Raw genomic sequence first — 19415 nt, 5'->3', positions numbered from 1 at the left:
AATATATGAAGTTCAATATATTATGGATACCATTAGTTTTACATATTTCTATGTATGAATGTTCTTAAAGAGTTATATATATATATATATATATATATATATATATATATATATATATATATATATATATATATATATATATTACAAATAATTAATAGAATTGATGATTAAAAAATATATGTCAGTGAGACCAAATTAAAAATATATATATTAGTGAGAGACCAATCGATGAATGATGATAAAAAAATTGCAAATGATTGGTACTAAAGTTATTAGGTTATTAGGAGTAGGGGTCGTCAGCCTCGCCAAGACACGCCAAACACCGCCCCTAGCCTGCGTTAAGGGTCTCGCCAAAGATGCTTGCCAAGCTTCTAAAGAGAGAGAGACAAAATATAAGGGAGAAAAGTGTCTTGGTTGGATTTTTTTTTTCTTTTAAAAATCAATTCTCTTAAATGGTTTCATCATAACATCCCAACTCTTACGAGATAAGTTTACGTGACATGAAAAAGTCTCAAAATTGTTAATATGGTAATGTGTTAAAAGATGTTACACTCCTAATTATTAAAGAAAAATAAAAAAAATAAAAATTAAAATAATCGTAAAGATAATCTAGGAGATTGAACTCGGGGATCGGTTGAAAAATGATATCGATGGAAATAGCCCTTCCAATCGTCTTGGTTTACACACAAGCGGTAGCTTGCAATAGATAAAACCTTCATATAGAAATATTTAATTATTATTTAATTTTTAGTTAATTTAAGTAAGAAATATGAAAAACAAAGGAAATACTTAAATAATTCTTTCTAGAGAAATAATCGATGAAAAGTAAGGATGCCAAGAGGGTGTACGGGTCAGAGATTGCATCTCTCGACCCCCGTCTCCACTCTCGAAATTCTCCCGTTACCCCACCCCATCTCTGCCCACGAAATCTCTTGCTTCCCCACCCCACCTCCACCACCGCCCCCATTTTGGCTGTCTTTTTTGGGCTAAAGAAACTATTTTTTTGGGTTAACAGAAGGTTTTTTTTTTTCTTTTTTTTTTTCCTGCTAAAATAAGCTGTATTTTGGGTAAAAAAATACTTATTTATAGCATAATTTTACATGTTAAAAACAAAAATATTATAATATCTCAAAAACATTATACTAACAACTTAAAACATATATTTTGTTGAATTTTGGAAGCTCAAAATCTATTTATTATTTATTATATTTGTATAATTAATATATATATATATATATATATATATATATATATATATATATATATTAATATAAATAATGTATTAACGGGGGCCCTATTTGGGGTTTGGGACGGGACTCCCATCCCTATCCCCGCTCCCAAATTTAAAACGAGGGTTGGCCTTGCCCCCACCCTTGATTTTTTAAGAAATATCCCCCATAGGGGATCGGAGTACCATTAGATTTTTTGACATCCATAATGTAAAGGTAAATCTAATGGATCATCCATAGCTTTAACCAAATCATTAATTAAATATGTTAGTGGTCTCGATATTTTCTTATTTTGTATAGCCTTGTATTTTTATATGGGCCCATTTGTGTGAGGCTTATCTTGTATTATGTATATAAAGTCTTTTAATGAATGAGAAGAGGTCATATGAAAATCATTTGATTACATGGTATCAAAGCCAAACTAAACCCTAGCTGTCGACATTCTCTCATTGACGTCGGCTGCCCTTCTTCTTCTCATTATGCTTTCTTTCTTCCTATCCATACAATGGTTTTCTCATCTGTTTCATCTACTGCCCCTCCTTTTGATAAACCTTATGGCATTACCAATATCAAAGCCTACATGTTGTTTACTCTTGATATTGAGCACATGAACTACGATGCATGGTGCGATGTCTTTGAAACTCACTTTATTGTTTTCGGTGTTGCTGAACACATTAGTCCTCTAGATGATAAAAGTGTTGTTGTTGACAAGAAAGAGTAGGAACGTGTAGATGCTCTTGTTAACATGTGGATCTTTGGTACAATCACTCAAAGCTTAACACAATCTTCTCACAAGAAGAATCAAATTGCATTTGATTTGTGGGACTCCTTGGAAAACTTGTTTCGTGACAATAAAGATGCAAAAGCAATGTCGTTGGATCAACAACTTTGCAACATCACGCAAGGCGACTCCATAATCAATGCCTACTACACCCGGATTAAAAATCTCATTGATCTACTTGAGAATATTGAATTTTTTGTTCCTGAAAAGAATACAGTCAACTATGCCATTAATGGTCTTAACCCGCGTTTTGATGATATAGCTAGTATTCTTCGTCATCGCAATCAATTCCCTACGTTGCTGGAAACCCGATCCATCCTAGCTCTCGAAGAACAGACCATGAATCAGCTTCAAAACAGGTTAGTTACAAGTACACATCATGACAATTCATTATCTCCTACTATCCTGAATGTTCAGCATACAAATAATAATCACAATTCACGTGATTTTCATGGCAATAACAACTCCCGAGGTGGACGTTATGGGACTCAAAACATCCGTGGTGGTAGAAATAACCATGGTGGTGGTCATGGAAATCAATACAACAACAAAAATTAGCAAGCAACCCCTTTCAAGTACGGATCATGTACTTTCAGTAGTAAGGGCCCAATACTACCTTCCACACATATCCATACTTTCCTAAAGGACTGCCTTGAATCCTCTAAGTTACTCCCTCAACATAAATCACTCTCTAATTCTGCTAAACTACACGTTCAGCATGATAACATACTTCCTAGATTCTCCCAGGATTACCTTCACACCTCTCTCCGCCATCAGCTACAGAAGAAACTCCTGGTAATACCCACTAACTACCTTACAAATATAATTACATGAAACATGAACTAGATAATTCTTTGACAGCAAAGTCTCATACTACAACTGTTGGGATCAAACAAGAGCTACGCAATAGAGTTAAACCTAACCTTCAAAAATTATCTAATTTCTATAACATGTAACCTAGTATATTTGCTTGATAGTTAATTAATATTAGTGGAGGTTCCTAAAAGCACAAAGCAAGTAGCATTCAAGCATCAAGTTCTAAACCAGTGCACTACCTAATCAGGCCACTCCAACCAATCCTCTAAAATCCATACTAGCATGCAGTTCTAAAGGTTCGTATAAAAGGCATACAAAGGCATCTCTCATAGCATCCTATCATGCAATCGTGAGCATATCTTTAACCCTAATCTAGCATGCTATACATATATACACATACTGAAACAAATAAACATGTATTGGTATTTTGGGAAATACTTACTTGAGCTCGGTTGATTGCACACATCACACCCCCTTTTCTTTATAAATTTTTTATAGAAAATTCGTTTTCTTATAAAAATATTACCAATTCCTTAGTTTGAGTTCATACACACCCGAGAGTGTTTGCAGATCCCTCAAACCAAGGCTCTGATACCAACTTGTAACATCCCAAAAATACAACGTAAATTTTTTGTTTTTAAACCAAAAAAAAACCACCAATCATTCATTTCAAAACCCATCAAAGTATGAAAATGTATAAAATAGTTATTAGACTACAAATCATATCATAAATACGAAATCTTGACGGATACGATGCAATCACATCGAGCTCTTCCCCTTGGAACCGGACGTACCTGAAATCATAAACATAAAATTATAAGCACAGATCTTAGTGAATCCCCCAAAATACCACATACAATACAAGTATCGGGCCACTCCCATCATTTATCCGGTCCTGCCTGGTATTCATCAGGCCACGCCCAGCATCGGGCCTCGCCTGATATACATATAAATACTTACAAGAGTCACAAAGACAACTAACATCCTACATACATAAACCATTGGGTTGATATTGGTTCCTTCGACCCACAAGTCTACTGAGGAGACTCACCACTCAGACGATAATCAACTGCTACTGCTCTTACTTCCGAATCACAGGTGCTATAATCTACCTAGAAATTCATACAAGGTAAACCCTTAGTCCACCTTCCGAAACTAAGAGGTGACCAAAAGTACACTTAGATCAAGGAGTCAGTGGTCAAAGACAAAGTCAAAATGCAATCAGCAACTCTCCACGCATTAGCCTTCCTTGGCAAGTTGTGGGCACGAAACGACAAATCAGTCGACTGATTCCTAGTTGCCAACCGTGGCGACCTAGTGTCACACCGTGGGGACCAGTCTGAATGGCTTATTCTAGTTAAGTTGCTTTTAACTCATTTTCAAGGGATCAAAAGCCCAAAGGACACAAGCCTAAACTCTCTAGAAGAGTATTCCTTTACCTTAAGACCCATAAAGTTGGCTGCTGCTTTATGGACATGCATGTCCAATGCATGTCTCTTCCATTTTAAGTCTAAAAGAGTGATAAAGAGGCTTCAAACTCATGTATAGAATAACATTTTCCATGGAACATCAGATATATAACATATGATCTCAAAGAGACCTTTAGGATCCATAAATTTGCCAACTTTATGGAATCCTTCCATTCTAACTTGGGTACACAAGAAGAAAATGGGACAAAACCTTAGATCTATCATCATAGAAGCATAAAGCAAGGAGCTTGGACACTTATAAAGGTCTAGAGATTCCTAAAGAGATCTTCACTCCGACCAAGAAGCACCACAATCCTTTCCAACGCCTCTTCTTCCTTCAAAAGCAACCAAAATCACCAAAATGGACTCACAACTCACAAGAAGGAATTTGGGTTAGGGTTTTTGAAGCTTGAGGGTGACGGAGGCTGAGGATGAACAAAAAATATCCTCCTCATTCCTTTAAATAGGGTGTAAACCCCGAATATTAGGGTTTCATTAAGATCAGCTGCCACACTGTGACACTTATGGCCATGCTGTGACGGGTCTTTAAATTCACGTGATCCTTGAAAATATCGCCACACCGTGGTGAGGCTCCACCACGCCGTGGCCACCCAAAAGGAAAATTTAAAATATTAAGGATTAACTCTTACTTTAAATGAGTGTTACAACATCTGATTCCAAGAAATAAGTCCATGCATCACCCTTCGACTTCAAGCAACAAGTCGTCATGGCCAATGCCTAAATTGTTCGATTCAACGTATTAAGAAATACCCATCTCAATGAATAATGGTTAAGGTTTGACATCCATTTATATTTTTATTGTTGTTAACTTTGAACACAATCTGATAATCGATGATGTAACACTCTAAATTTTCAAATAAATTTTTCACTTTTAAAACCACACAACACATAGTTTCATATTTCTCAAACCCAAATTTATAAGTTGTTCAAAACACAAGACATCAAAATGTTTGACGATATCCCAGAATTTTCAAAACATAATCTCAAGCTGGTGTGTACAATCATGCCGACGCCTTCCCACGATCCTGAGAGGTACCTGAAACACATCTCACACAACACTGTAAGCTCGAAGCTTAGTAAGTTCCCTAAAATACCACCCAAAAATAATTAGCCTCTCATGGCTATATATCAATAGGGACCCTCTGGTCATGTATCTCAGTGAAGACCCTCCGGTCTCACAACTCGGGTTAGACCCTCCAGTCCAGTATCTCAGTCAGGACCCTACGGTCTCACAACTTGGTTTGGACCCTCCGGTCCTAACTCAACAAGGCATAGAATAATATACAACATAAATCACAAAGACAAAATGCATGATATTACATAACTCAGTATAAACACATAAGACCCTCCGGTCAATGACTCAAATAAGACCCTCGGGTCACACAGTATTACCACTCAGGTAAGTATAGTGAGAAGACTTACCTCGTAAGTAAGCAAGTATGTCTCGTACTCAACGGTAAGCCTAGACTTCGCCTACATATATCATAATCATTTCTAATTAACAATTTATAACAACAACTCCAACGATGTTAAAATATTCCTTTACTAACTCTCGGAAAGGGTGAAAGACCATTTTACCCCTCCATGGTCTCCTAAGTCCATAACTTGACCAAACCCTAAAAGTCAACAAAAGTCAACCATTAAGTCAACAGTCCATGTTGACCCAACTCATCAAGGGCATCTATGCTACTCATCGAGTTCCTTCGTTTCTCTGAAATATCGGGAAAATCCTACTCAACTCGCCGAGTTGTCTCACCAACTCGCTGAGTTTGTAATGCGTCCAAATTATCGGGGGGAAAACCCTAACCAACTCGTCGAGTTGGCTCACCAACTCGCCGAGTTCCTTCAAGCCATCCTCTCATTCAGATGTCTTTAAGAAAGACTCAGGCCTAAAACTCTAGATCTAGCCTCCTAAGGCTGAAACACCACAAAAATCTGCAAGCTTTACGTCCATGCATGGCATCTAGGGCTAAGCTTGCCAAACCAAAGCTCAACAAAGGATTTAAGGTATGGAAGTTGGCCAAAACTGGATAAAGTTCGAGTCTTTAGGCCTAAAGGGCATAATAATGTCTAGATCTGAAGTCCTAGCTTCAAGGTAAGCTCAAAGATAATAAGGACCCAAGGGAAATGCTAAAAAATGGCCATAACTCTCTAATGGAGAGATCTAACAAACAAGTGATCAAGTTAGTGGGCTTTTACCTCCAAATGGCCGCTAAAAATGAAAGAATGTTGGATCCAAGGACTCATTCTCGTTCCAAGTTTTTTGCTCCTCAAGCTCCTTCAAAGAATGCACCCAAAACACACTCTTAGCCTCTCTTTCTCTCTCTCTCTCTCTCTCTCTCTCTCACACACACACACACACAGATGATAATAGCTCGATTAGGGTTTCTCTTAGGGTGTTAAGGTGATGAGGGAGGTGGGGTAAAGGATGTAAGGTCCTTTAAATAGGATGCAAACCCTGAAAATTAGAGTTTTCTCGCTCAGATGCTACTCGTCGAGTTGGGTCCTCCAACTCGTCGAGTTGACTCTAAAACCCACGTGGCAATCTCAATTTCTACTCGACGAGTTGGGGGCCTCCAACTCGTCGAGTTTCCTTGTTAAAATGAATATAAATTAACTAAATATTATATCCGGGAGTCGAGATGTTACAGATGAATAATTGTTAAAGATTTGATATTTCTATTGAATAGTTTATTAATTATTAATTTTGATATGTCTAAACTGAATTGACGTCTTGGAAAACAAAAGTATACATGAATATATATAATTAAACGAATGACAATATTTATCGATTTATTGATAAGTTAACTGTATTATTAGTAATTTTTCATATTCAAACTTTCAAGATCCAATTTATAAAAGTTAAGTTATACAATCTTAATCTCGTTTCAAATAATAAAAGTTAATTACTAAAATGGTTATAAAAAATCAATTACTAACATGGTTAAAAACAACAAAAAAACGGAAACACTAGCAAATAAAAGCCATGTTTTCCATTGCATAAGCAACAACTTTAATTCCTTGTTCCATTTTCATTCATTCTTGCAATTTTATTTATTGCAAACATTTTCTGAATTTTAAAACTAATTTAGTATTTTGACCATTTGGCCCTTTCATAATGAGTTTCGTTCTTTTGCTTTGTTTTATTCTAGAGTAATGAAACTTATTTGATTTACCTAATGAATGTTATTTAAACTTTCAAATATTCTTTCATAATGGCAAAAATATTAGAATGCGGAAAGCCAATATTTTGTCATAATAAGGAAGAGCAACATTCTTTGGGTTCTTATACAAAATTCTTTGGTTATGATCATGTGGTATAAATTATATCAGAATCACAAATTTATGATAAAAATACCCTTGCAAAATTTAGTGTCACTAAAGTTTGTAAGGGTATTTTGTCATATGGTTTGATATTATGTATTTTTTTTGGTAGAGACATGAGCATTGCATATATTAGATGATGAAGATAAATGTGTTCTCACAGAATGTTATTCTTACACAACGTAATTCTCGAGTGATGTTAATGTCACATAATGTCATTCTCATAAGAATGGTTGGAATCAAGTTGACTATGGACTATTGAAAAAGATCAAGTGCATTTGTTCAAAGTTTGTATATTTAAGCATGCTATGTCTTTTAAGAATTTATTTCATTATTATGATATTCTGTTAGAATATGTATAATTGTATTAAAATGCATAAGACTATTATTTTGTAAGAATATGTATGAATCCACATTCAAATCTTCATGAATATACAAGGATCTTGTTATTTTTCAACTAATGGTTCAAGAATGTTGTCTTTCTTCAAGAAGTTTATTCAATCAAAATATGTATTATGTCAAAAATATGTATCTTGACATTCTTATAGAATATCATTCTAACAGAATAAAGCTGGGTATAATAAAAAATTATGTTAGAATTAAAATTGAACTAATTAAAAAAAATCAGAATTTTTTTAAATCAAGAATATTAATTATCCCTAAAAATGTAGAATTTTTCTTTTTTAAATTTATCTCCATTGACTAAAACACCCTTATAGTGAAATTAGATGGTTTCTTCAATTATTTTTAATTCCACAATAATTTTTAATCACTTTCTTAAAATAACTAAATTGATTGGTTCACAATTAACCCTACATCAATACAGTAGATAGTTAGAATACTATATATATATATATATATATATATATATATATATATATATATATATATATATATATGATTCTTAATATAGAGTAATCATCCATTGTATTATTAATGGTGTATGGTGGTTAGTCCATACATAGAAGTGGCACGACCACATTAGGAAATAGCTAACCATCATAGTAAGCCCATAACTGCTAGATCAGTTACCTTTAGCAACCCAAATCAATTGAGTAGTCGACAAAGCAATATTCTGTACCAAGAAAATTATACATACAAATCCTTTGCAACATCTCGGGAAACACATAAAAGGCAATACTATTATATTGAAGGGTACTACCTTCACACCCTATGCATAAATGCATATTCCGGTCAATGAACAAAGAACCCGTACTCCTTTGTTAGTATATAAAGACCTCAAAACACACTGGTAAGGGCATAAATCTTCTCTTAATAAGCTATTTTGTAACACTCATAGTTGACAACTAACGAAGGCATTAGAGAGCACTACTGAGGTCCATCCCTCGATATCACTTTCTATCCTAACATTTGTCTACTTTTGCAGTGTGTATTCCTATTTCTGCATTAGAAGAGCAGATGACCAGATTACTATCAGGAATCTAGTAAGATACATAACAACATTGTGCCATCCATAATAATCAGGCAAGATAATCAATAAAACTTGCACCCTTTGTCTGACTTACATTTTAGTCCAATTACCCTAATCCCATCATTCGCTCCAAATATCGCAACAACACTGATCATACCACCGAAAATAATCCCATCTTAACCAACTACACATAATCCTCCTTGGGAAATGTGCAGACTGTAGAAGGATTGAACATATAATCACCCATAAAAGGAAGAAAATGAGACAAACTACGTGTGTCATAGTAGAAACTGAAATAAGTTTGATGTGTATTTTAATGTAGTAGTTTTCATTTATAATATAGTTTTGATAAGCAAGGGTATCGAACTCAAGGGGAACGATAATGAATTAACATTAGAATATGTGATTATAGGTCATACTAAATAAAAGAAAGCAGTAGGGGGGAGGGTGTTATTATTAAATCTCAAACAAATCAATAACTAAACTAACTAGATACACTGGTTGGAAGCGAATCGCTTAGGGTACTTTGGTTCAAATTGGATAACATCTCAAAATCATGGATAATTACTTTAGTGCAATCGTTATTTACTCATTATTCACTAGTTCTTAAATTGATTCATGTATTTGGTCCATACACGAATACTAATGACTCTAAGGACTTTTGATTTCATCATGCCATTAATTATCCCTAAATTCATTATCCAATTTGTATCATGCAAGATTCGATTTTTATTAATCCTAAAGGTAATTAGAATTAAGTCTTGCTAAGAATGGTTATCTAAAACATGCACATACATTAAAGTTCATGACTTTATTAACCTCCCTAGGATTTGATCCAACACTAGTCACAATTATTTTATGGTAATAAAACAACTATGATTCAAGAACATATAACTAGACTGTTCTTCTAATCACATAGACTCAACAATAGGTAATAAAGTAACAAGCTTTAACGCATATATATCTTCAATCAAACTTGAAACAATAAATTAAATAAGAACAAACGATCGAAATAGCAATTTAATCCAAAATCTCATGATTCATCTTATCTAAAGCGCAAAGCAAAAGGTTTTAACAACTAAATTCAGAAAGTATAAACAAAAGGAACACAATTGAAATACTAATCGTGACAAGAAAAGAAAACCGAAATATTCTCATCATGAATCTGCCCTCGAATCCTTCATATCTTTGCTCCAGATCAGCTTACCGGCCCTCCAACCACCTTCTAGACTCTCATAATTATATCTCCCATGTTTATTTTTTTCGTAAAAATCGAATGCGATTGTAAGATATATCATTAGGGTTACTTTTTGGATCTTTTTATACTTTTCAGCGTCACCACGACATGGTGAAAGACTTGCCACATTGTGGCATTGAGTTTTTTTGTTGGCTCTGAAGTCGTAAAATGCCTTAGGAAAAAAATGCAAAAATATTAGGATTTACATAGGGCATGATGCGCCTCATAAGAGAGTGCGACGCATTTTTAAGCTAGCTTTCCGGATTTGTTCATTTTCCATCTGTTTTAGCTCCTTTTGATTTCTTTTGCATCCCAAGTCTGATTTTAACTATAATTGATCATTTCAAAGCATATTAAGCATCATATATCTTAAAATATGACATTTTTATTCATATATATATATATATATATTAAGATAATGACCTAAAATATATAGTTAAATAATATCATATCAAAATACTATGTATTATTCTTTTGCTTATCCTTAAACAAACTGGATTCATTATGATTTCATTCAATATCGCACATCAAAACCTTGCTCACAAACACCACATAGAGTAACCCAATTTGAATTTGCCAATTATGTCTTACAATAATGCATATATTTGTTTCTAGATCCTAACTACTTCCCAAGTTCTAAATACTAATGTAATGCCTGGTTCCTAGTATGTATTTAATTTATAATTTATTCTAATTTATAGAACAACTCGGCGAGTTGGGATCCCCAAACTCGTTGAGTAGAGATCAAAAGGGCCACGCATTTTAGGTGACCTACTCGATGAGTTGAGAGGCGTCAACTCGAAGAGTAGGCTGGCAGATGTGAAACACTAATTTTTGGGGTTTGCACCCTATTTAAACACCTTAACCCCAAGGTGTTGGCCTCATTTCCAGCATCCACTGTCCGAAACCCTAATCTATTGTGAGTGTTTGTGAGCCATTTTAAGTGTTTTAGTGTGTGTATTGAAGCCATTGGAAGAAGTAAAAGCTTGAGGACTTAAGAAGGAGCTTATAGATCCAGAATCCTTGGCTCATCCATGACATTTTGCTGGTATAAAGCTTGAACCTTGTCTTGTGGTCATTTAGACCTGTATTTTGGAGTTCCTTGCTTGTTTTTGGTCGAAATGATATGATTCTTGGGATTTGGGCGTCCAAAGTGGAGAACATTTCAGACCTAAGGTCTTGAGGGGTTTTCATGGCATAAAGGTGACAACTTTATGGCCATGGAAGTCCCCTGTAACCTTATTTTTGGAAAGGGAACTTCCCTAACGAGGGTGTCCGGGCCAGCTTTCGCGCACCGACTAATCCCCTGCTGCAAACATGAGGCTTTGCCTCATGCCCTGGAGTCACTGCAGGCAAACCTCCATGGCCACAAGGGCTTAGTAGTGCCTGGATTTGAACATGGGTCAATAGGTTATCCACCATATCTTCCACATGCCTTACCAAGTCACCACAACCCAAGTGGTTCCTCTGTAACCTTTAGACCACCATTTTGGCCTTTTGGAGCTAATGGCCATGCATATAGAGAAAGCTGAGACTTTACGTGATATTTTTGTCCTTAGAGTCCAGATCCAGGACCCCATGATCTATCTTTTAGTTTTGTTGGTGATTGGATTAAGACCTTGGCCTTTTTGGGTTAGGGTTTGAGCTTAACCCTTTTGGAAAGGTATTAATGGGTAAAGTTGGAAACTTTACCCTTCTAGAGGCATTTCCAGTTTAGATCTGGAGTATGGGGTGTAGATTTGAAGAATAAGGGTTTAATACATTAAGAAGGGCTAACAGACTGAAGAACTCGACGAGTTGAGTCGAAGTGCCCCGATTATATTAAAAGGGAAGAACTCGGTGAGTTGGAGGAAAACTCGATTGGTTGCATCTCGATTTCACGATTTTACGATTTATGGGAACTTGGTGAGTTGAAGGGCAAACTCGACGAGTTGGGTCAACTCGGAGCATTGACTTTGACTTTAACCTAGACTTTACTTTGACTATAGTTTACCTTAAAGGTTTCTGAGTATGAAATGGTATCTAAGGGGTTGTTTTGGTTCAGGGAGTGAGTAGAGCTGATTCTGGGCAGAGACGTTTCAGCTACCATCCAACATTTGAGGTGATTTTCCTCCTGGATTGAATGGGTCGAAGGCACCAATGTCGGCCCGTGTATATTATGTGTGCTGATTAGTAGCTAAGTATGGTCAGGGTCCGTATCTTAGCATTACTTGAGTATGGATATGGAATGGATTGGTAGATTTGCTTATACTTGTTGTCTGTGTTATACTTGTATGTGTTTCTTAGTTAGTTGAGTGTGGGCGGGGCCCGAATCTCACTATTAGCTGAGTGTGGGTGGGGCCTGTATCTCCTAGATAGCTAAGTGTGGGTGGGGCCCGTATCTCACTAAGCATGGGCGTGGCATGTATTTCATAGGGCGGGGCCCGTTATTTGACTGTGGGCGAGCCCCGTATCTCCTAGTTGCATGTTATGTGAATGATATGTGGTAGTTTAGGGGAACTTCACTAAGCTTCGTGCTTACGGTTTTTAGTTTTGGTTTCAGGGATATCCGGTAGCAAAGGGAAGAGCTCGGGATGAATGCTTGCACACACCATGATGTTTAGCATTGGATGTTTACTATGACATATTTTGTCGGATTAGTGTCTAAGTCCATAACTATATTTGGTATGTACTTGACCCGGTTGTAGCATGGTTCTTTTGGGTTGCCTTCACCAGAGCAACTTGACTAGATGATTAATGGAGAAAGTGGTTATTATGTTTTATTAATATATTATATGAATAATAGATTAAAGGAGAAATCATATTTGTTTAATTCATATTGACCAAGAATTAATTTTGTAAACAAAAGAGATTAATTAAACTTTGAGGACTAAATTGTAATTATTGGATAGTTACAAAGTAGGTTGAGAAACCCTAGGGATAGGGTGGACAAAATCCTTATGGATAAGCCGTAAGATTTCGTCCAAGGTAGGGATCCAGAAGGTTCTTTAGGGCTACCTGGTGGCTAAGTAATTGGATAAGGACTCTAACTGAAACCCTAATCTCACACCTATATAAAGGACCCCTATGCGTCACATTTCGGCTACCACTTGAACCATAGAGATCCAAGAGCCGATTTTGAGCCTTTCCTCTCTCTCCAAGATCCTCTAATTGCTTTGGTGTTTGTGATTCATTAGAGGCACAACATTTAGGGTGCTAAGATTCTCAAAAGCTCAAGATCTTCAAGCAGCAATCAAAGGTAACACCTATACTTGTTTATTTGTGTTGATTCAAGTTTTGTTGTATGCTAGATTAGGGTTTGCAAGTCTTGGACAAATTATTCATGTACAATTAGAAAAACTAGATCCAAGCAATTAGGGTTTACATGAACACCATATGAATGTTGTTTTGCTCATAACCCATCAGTTGTATCAGAGCCTAGATAATTTTTGTTTTGTATTTGATGCATTGGTAACTTGTTCAAGCTCAAAATTCGAAAAATCATGCCTTTGACTGCTTGACTCGTCGAGTCACCAGATGAACTCGGTGAGTCAGGGCCACTAGGCGAGTCCAGGTCTGTGACTCGGCGAGTCGGCTCGTCTGGTGGTTGGTTTTTTGGGATTTTGACTCTTTTTGGATTGGGATAATTACCAAAAGTGTTTTTTATTGATCAAATCTAACTTTTATTATATTGGTATGATTATCTTAACCCAAATAGAAGATAATTGTTATAAATAAGATAATTACTTGTTTTATAAGATAAATTTAATTATTTGTATTTTTGATTTGAATTATCTTGTAAGGAAATTAAATTAGGTCAAATTATGTGATAAATATTAATTATATGATTAGTTAGTTATTTTTCAAATTTGATCTAATGTTTTGAAAAGTTTCAAAACTTGCCCTCAAGTTTTGGAATTTAAACTTTGATTAAAAGTTTAATTTTGAAACATTTAAATTCTAAAACACCTAGAGTTTTAGAAGTTAAAATTCAATCCTTATACCATAGTAATGTTAAAAGATTACTTATTATATATGTATAAGAATATGGCTAGTCATACCGTTAGTAGACCTTATTCACGAAGTCGATCTATAAAGGGGGGGGGGGGGTATAAGGTTGCTGCCTATAAAATGGCAGTTTAATCGGTGTCCACTCTCACCCACCGCTTCCTTGATTGGTGGAGGGTCGTTAGCCGAACGGGTAGGATAGGACAACTAATTCTTCATTAAAAGTATAATGACTAATAAAGTAACTAAATATTTTTTTATATGGATTCCCAATCCTAGTTACTTTAGGAAAAATGTGAAATGATGTTATTCCATGAAATTACACTTTGTACCCCTGCCAAGTCGTTAGTGGAGTGTGCGTGGATAACCAGCACACTAATATGGACTAGCAATGGTGGCAAAGTGTGACTCGATGTTTATCATAGATCAATGGAGCGTGTGTGGTTAACCGACACATTGATTAGGTGGTAAATGACATCGAGGGTACCAAGTATATTTGCATGGTTATTCACACCTTGTTTGCGATCCTCGTTATCCCAGTCACAAACTTGAAGGGCATATCGAGATTTAAACATGGCATTGAAAAATTCAATGAATCTCAAAAGATCTAGGATTTTCAATACATTTGAAACTTAATTCCTTTTTCGTTTTTCATGGTGGAAATTAGTGAATCGTCGTTCACTTACCTTCAAATTATTTGTTGTTTAGATTACGACATCCCTTTTCTAAATTGTGAATAATTGTGTTGGGTCCTAGCCCTAAATTCTCATTTAGGTGTTTAATTGGGGATTCTTATCTAATCAAACTTTGTCTCTTTTTCTTTTCAAATGTTTAATTTAAAGAACAACGGTTCTAGCTCATCCCCTGCTGGCTCATTCTCACTCATGAATTTGTGTAGGAGGGTATTTTTGATGGAACCAATTTAAATGATTGGATCTGTAATATCAGCATGGTCACCCGCTATGAGGACAAGGAGTATGTTCTCAACAAGGAGTTGAAGGAGGTTGATATCAACGCTGCTACTCCTAAATAGATTGCTGCGTTTGAAGTTCACGAGCGAGATTCTACGAAAGTTCAATGCATCATGCTCGCGACAATGACTGCCGAACTCCAAAAATCCTATGAGGACTACTACCCCTATGAGATGCATCAAGATTTGATGGATAGGTAGCATCAAAGCGCAAGGCAGAAAAGGTACGAGATCATCACCTCGATGATCACTACCAAAATAAAGGATGGAAAGTTCATCACGGCCCAACTGAAGAGAATGCAGAGGTATGTGGATCGCTTGCTGAAGTTAAATGTTAACTTCGATGAGGATCTGGCCATAGATATCATACTTCACTCCTTACCTCCTTGTTACAACCAGTTCCGCATGACCTACCACATGAACAAGGATGAGGTCACTCTAAGCAAGCTTCAAGGCCTGCTAAGGACTGCTGAGAGTAGTCTGAAAGACAAATCTGCTGCATCAACTCCTGCTGCTACCGCCCCCGTCTTGGCTATTGGGAAAGGGAAGGGTAAGAAGAGGAAGGCTCCTTTTAAGAGCCACCGTAAGGGGAAGTCCCAATATGGCACCTCTATTAGTGGAACCAAGGTTGGTCCCACTACACCCTCCTCGAACCCAAAGGATGCTGATTGCTTCTACTACCATGACAAAGGGAATTGGAAACCAAGTTGCCCGAAGTATTTGCAAGATATCAAGGATAGGAAGATAAAGCCGTCCTTCGCAGGTATTTATACTATTCATTCTAACAACTCATCAAATGCTATGTCTTGGGTCCTTGATACAGGATGTGGTTTTCACATTTGTTCTGATTTATAGGGCCTAAGAAGAAGTAGGGATGTGGAGCATGGGAAGATAAACTTGATCATGGGGAATAGGAAAGCGTCACCTGTCACCAAGATTGGAGTTTACTCTTTAGTGCTTAGTAGTGGGTTAGGTCTAGATTTTAATAATTTTTGTTACTTGTCAGAAATGACACGAAACATGATTTCTTTTAAAGTTTTATAGAAACAAGGTTTTAGATTTTCATTTGATAATGAAAAAGGTTCTATTAATGCTTTCTTTAAAGGTACTTTCTATTTTGAAGCATTGCCTTGTAATGGAATATATGAAACTTTGATGATTATAGACAACTTAGGAAATGATGGATTGTATATCGATTCTTCCAATAGTTTAGATAAAGCATGCTTGTGACATTGTCATCTTGGACATGTCAACAAGAAGCGCATAGCCCAACTCCAAAAGGATGGAGTGTTGGAGTCATTCAACCTTATGGACGATGACGTGTGTGAGTCTTGTTTACTTGGAAAGATGACTAGGTCACCCTTCACTAGCACTTGTGGAAAGGGTGAGGGTTTATTGGATTTCATACACTCCAATGTGTGTGGGCCCTTTAGATCCACACAAGGGATGCGAACCGCTTCTATGTGACTTTCACCGATGATTATAGAAGATATGGGTATATCTACTTAATCAGACACAAGTCAGAAACCTTTGAAAAGTTTAAAGAGTTTAAGCAAGAAGTGGAGAATTAGTTGGGCAGGAAAATGAAGATGCTTCGATTCGATCGAGGTGGTGAGTACCTTAGTCTTGAATTCCACGACTACCTCAAGGAATGCAGAATCGTTTCGCAATTGATGCCACCTAGGACACCACAGTTAAATGGTGTGCCTGAAAGGCGTAATCGAACCTTGTTGGACATGGTTCGTTCCATGATGACTCGTGCTTCGCTACCTATCTCATTTTGGGGGTATGCGTTAAAGACTACCACCCATATCCTTAATCTAGTGCCTACTAAGAAGGTTGCCAAAACACCTCACGAGATGTGGACAGGGAAAGCTCCCTCTCATTGGCACATATCAAGGTTTGGGGTTGCAAGGATTTCTTAAGACAAGAGACTCACGACAAGCTCGAACCTCATAGTGAGCGGTGTATTTTCATTGGCTATCCACAAAAGTCCTTTGGCTATCTTTTCTATAGATCAAGTGGCAATTTTGTCTTCATTGCGAGGAGAGGGTATTCCGAGAGCGAGAACTCATAAGCCAAGAGGGAAGTGGGAGGAATATTGATCTTGAAGAGATTCAAGAATCAAGCGATGAAGGAACCTCTAACGCTGGCGATCAACCCGAGGAGGAAACTCCTGTTAAACCGAGTGACGAGTCCTTACCTCTTAGACGTTCTAGTAGAGTTAGTGTCCCGCCTGTGTTGTATGGTTTTCACATAACAAGTGAAGGTGATATGTTTATTAGTGATAGTACACTAGTAAATTTGGATGAACCTAATAGCTACAAGGAAGCCATGGTGGGCCTGGAGTCTATAAGTGGAAAGAGGCTATGGACAGCAAGATTCAGTCCATGTATGAAAATCAAGTTTAGAACTTGGTTGAAAATGTACCAGGTCATAAGACGGTCGGGTGAAAGTGGATCTTCAAGAAGAAGACTGACATGGATGGGAAAGTACACACTTATAATGCACGATTGGTTGCGAAGGGATTTACTCAAACTCCTGGAGTTGACTATGATGAGACCTTCTTGCCATTTGCGAAGATAAAGTCTATTAGGGTTATGCTAGCCATAGTTGCGTTTCATGATTATGAAATATGGCAGATGGATGTCAAAACCACTTTCCTTAATGGGAAGTTGGTTGAAGACGTTTACATGAGTCAGCCAGAGGGTTTTGTCGATGCGAAGCACCCTAATAGAGTGTGTAAGCTTGAGAAATCAATTTATGGATTGAAGCAAGCGTCTCGCAGATGGAATCTTTGTTTCGATGAGAAAGTTAAAGAGTTTGGTTTCTTGCGAAGCGAGGATGAGTGGTGTGCATATGTTAAAGTCAGTGGGAGTATAGTTAGCTTCCTCGTATTGTATGTTGATGATATACTACTCATAGGAAATGACATCCCGACCCTGCAGGAGGTTAAGTCCTGGCTTGGGAAGTGTTTCGGTATGAAGGACCTCGGAGAGGCTGCCTGTACTCTAGGAATAAGGATAGTGAGAAACAGGAGTAAGAGACTAATAGGACTTAGTCATAATACCTACTTGGAAAAGGTACTAAAATGTTTTAGTATGGAGAATTCCAAGAAAGGGGAGTTACCAATCCAAAGCAATACCAAGCTGAGTAAGACTCAAAGTCCGAGTACCGAAGCCGAGATAGCAGAGATGAGTCGAGTACCTTACGCTTTCGCAATTGGCTTGATCATGTATGCTATGACTTGTAGTCTCCCTGATGTGGCCGTCACTTTGAGCATGGTAAACAGATATCAATGGAACCCTGGTAGAGCACATTGGACTGCAGTTAATAATATTCTTAAGTACCTTCGGAGGATCAAGGAATGGTTTCTTATCCTCGGTGGGAATGATGACTTAAGGGTGTGAGGGTATAGTGACACCAATTTTTAGACCGACCGAGACAACTTCCGCTCTCAGTCGGACTGGGTGTTTACCCTAAATGAAGGAGCAGTGCAGTGACTTGGAAAAGTTCCAAGCAGGAGACCGTATCTGATTCAACATACGAATCAGAGTACATAGCAGCAAGCGAAGCGTCGAAGGAGGCAATATGGTTGAAGAAATTCATCAGAGACCTTGGAGTTATGCCAGCCATAAAGGAGCCTATGGACATTTTTTGTGATAATGAAGGTGCAGTTGTCTTAACCAAGGAACCGAGGGATCATGGCAGATCCAGACATATCAACAGCAAATATAATTTTATTAGACATTGGGTAGAGGAGGGACTCCTCGTAGTGAAGAGGGTATCGTCAGAAGAGAACCCATCAGATCCCCTCACGAAGGGACTGGGTAGGGTTAAGCACTTGCAGCACGCTAGGAGCATTGGGCTGAAGGACGATGTTAGTTTTAGTGTTTAGATAGCTTTTAGAAACTTGGAATAAAAAATTGTAATTAAAATTTGATGATGAAATAAAGCTGTTTTATTTATGAGTAAAGTTACTGTCTTGTGTTAATTATTTACTATTGTTTTACTTTGCATGTTTTGACTTCCTAAATAATAAGATTATTTAAATTGTCCATAGTCGTTCATATGTTGGAAGAATATATGAAAAAAGACTGTCATGAATTGGTTTGTAGACTGTCTAAAGTGTATTAGACATAGCAAAAG

At 36.9% G+C, this 19415-nt stretch overlaps 1 protein-coding gene across 1 annotated transcript; it reads left to right on the top strand.

Annotated features, from left to right (window-relative positions):
* The first annotated feature begins 1974 nt into the window (after positions 1–1974).
* On the top strand, positions 1975–2568 carry LOC145060173 (uncharacterized). The gene has a single exon (XM_079007885.1). It carries the CDS (start codon positions 1975–1977, stop codon positions 2566–2568), a length of 594 nt encoding a protein of 197 aa, XP_078864011.1.
* The last annotated feature ends 16847 nt before the right edge of the window (positions 2569–19415 follow it).

The sequence above is a fragment of the Lactuca serriola genome, chromosome 6 (assembly GCF_051521515.1).
Source record: "Lactuca serriola cultivar US96UC23 chromosome 6, Lser_US96UC23_V15, whole genome shotgun sequence".
In the NCBI taxonomy this organism is placed as follows: Eukaryota; Viridiplantae; Streptophyta; class Magnoliopsida; order Asterales; family Asteraceae; genus Lactuca; species Lactuca serriola.
The sequence above is the reverse complement of the archived record's forward strand: the minus strand, read 5'-3'. Positions and strand labels throughout refer to the sequence as shown.

Coding starts and splice junctions, on each gene's coding strand:
- LOC145060173 (XM_079007885.1), top strand. CDS start 1,975: ATGTGGATCTTTGGTACAATCACTCAAAGCTTAACACAATCTTCTCAC.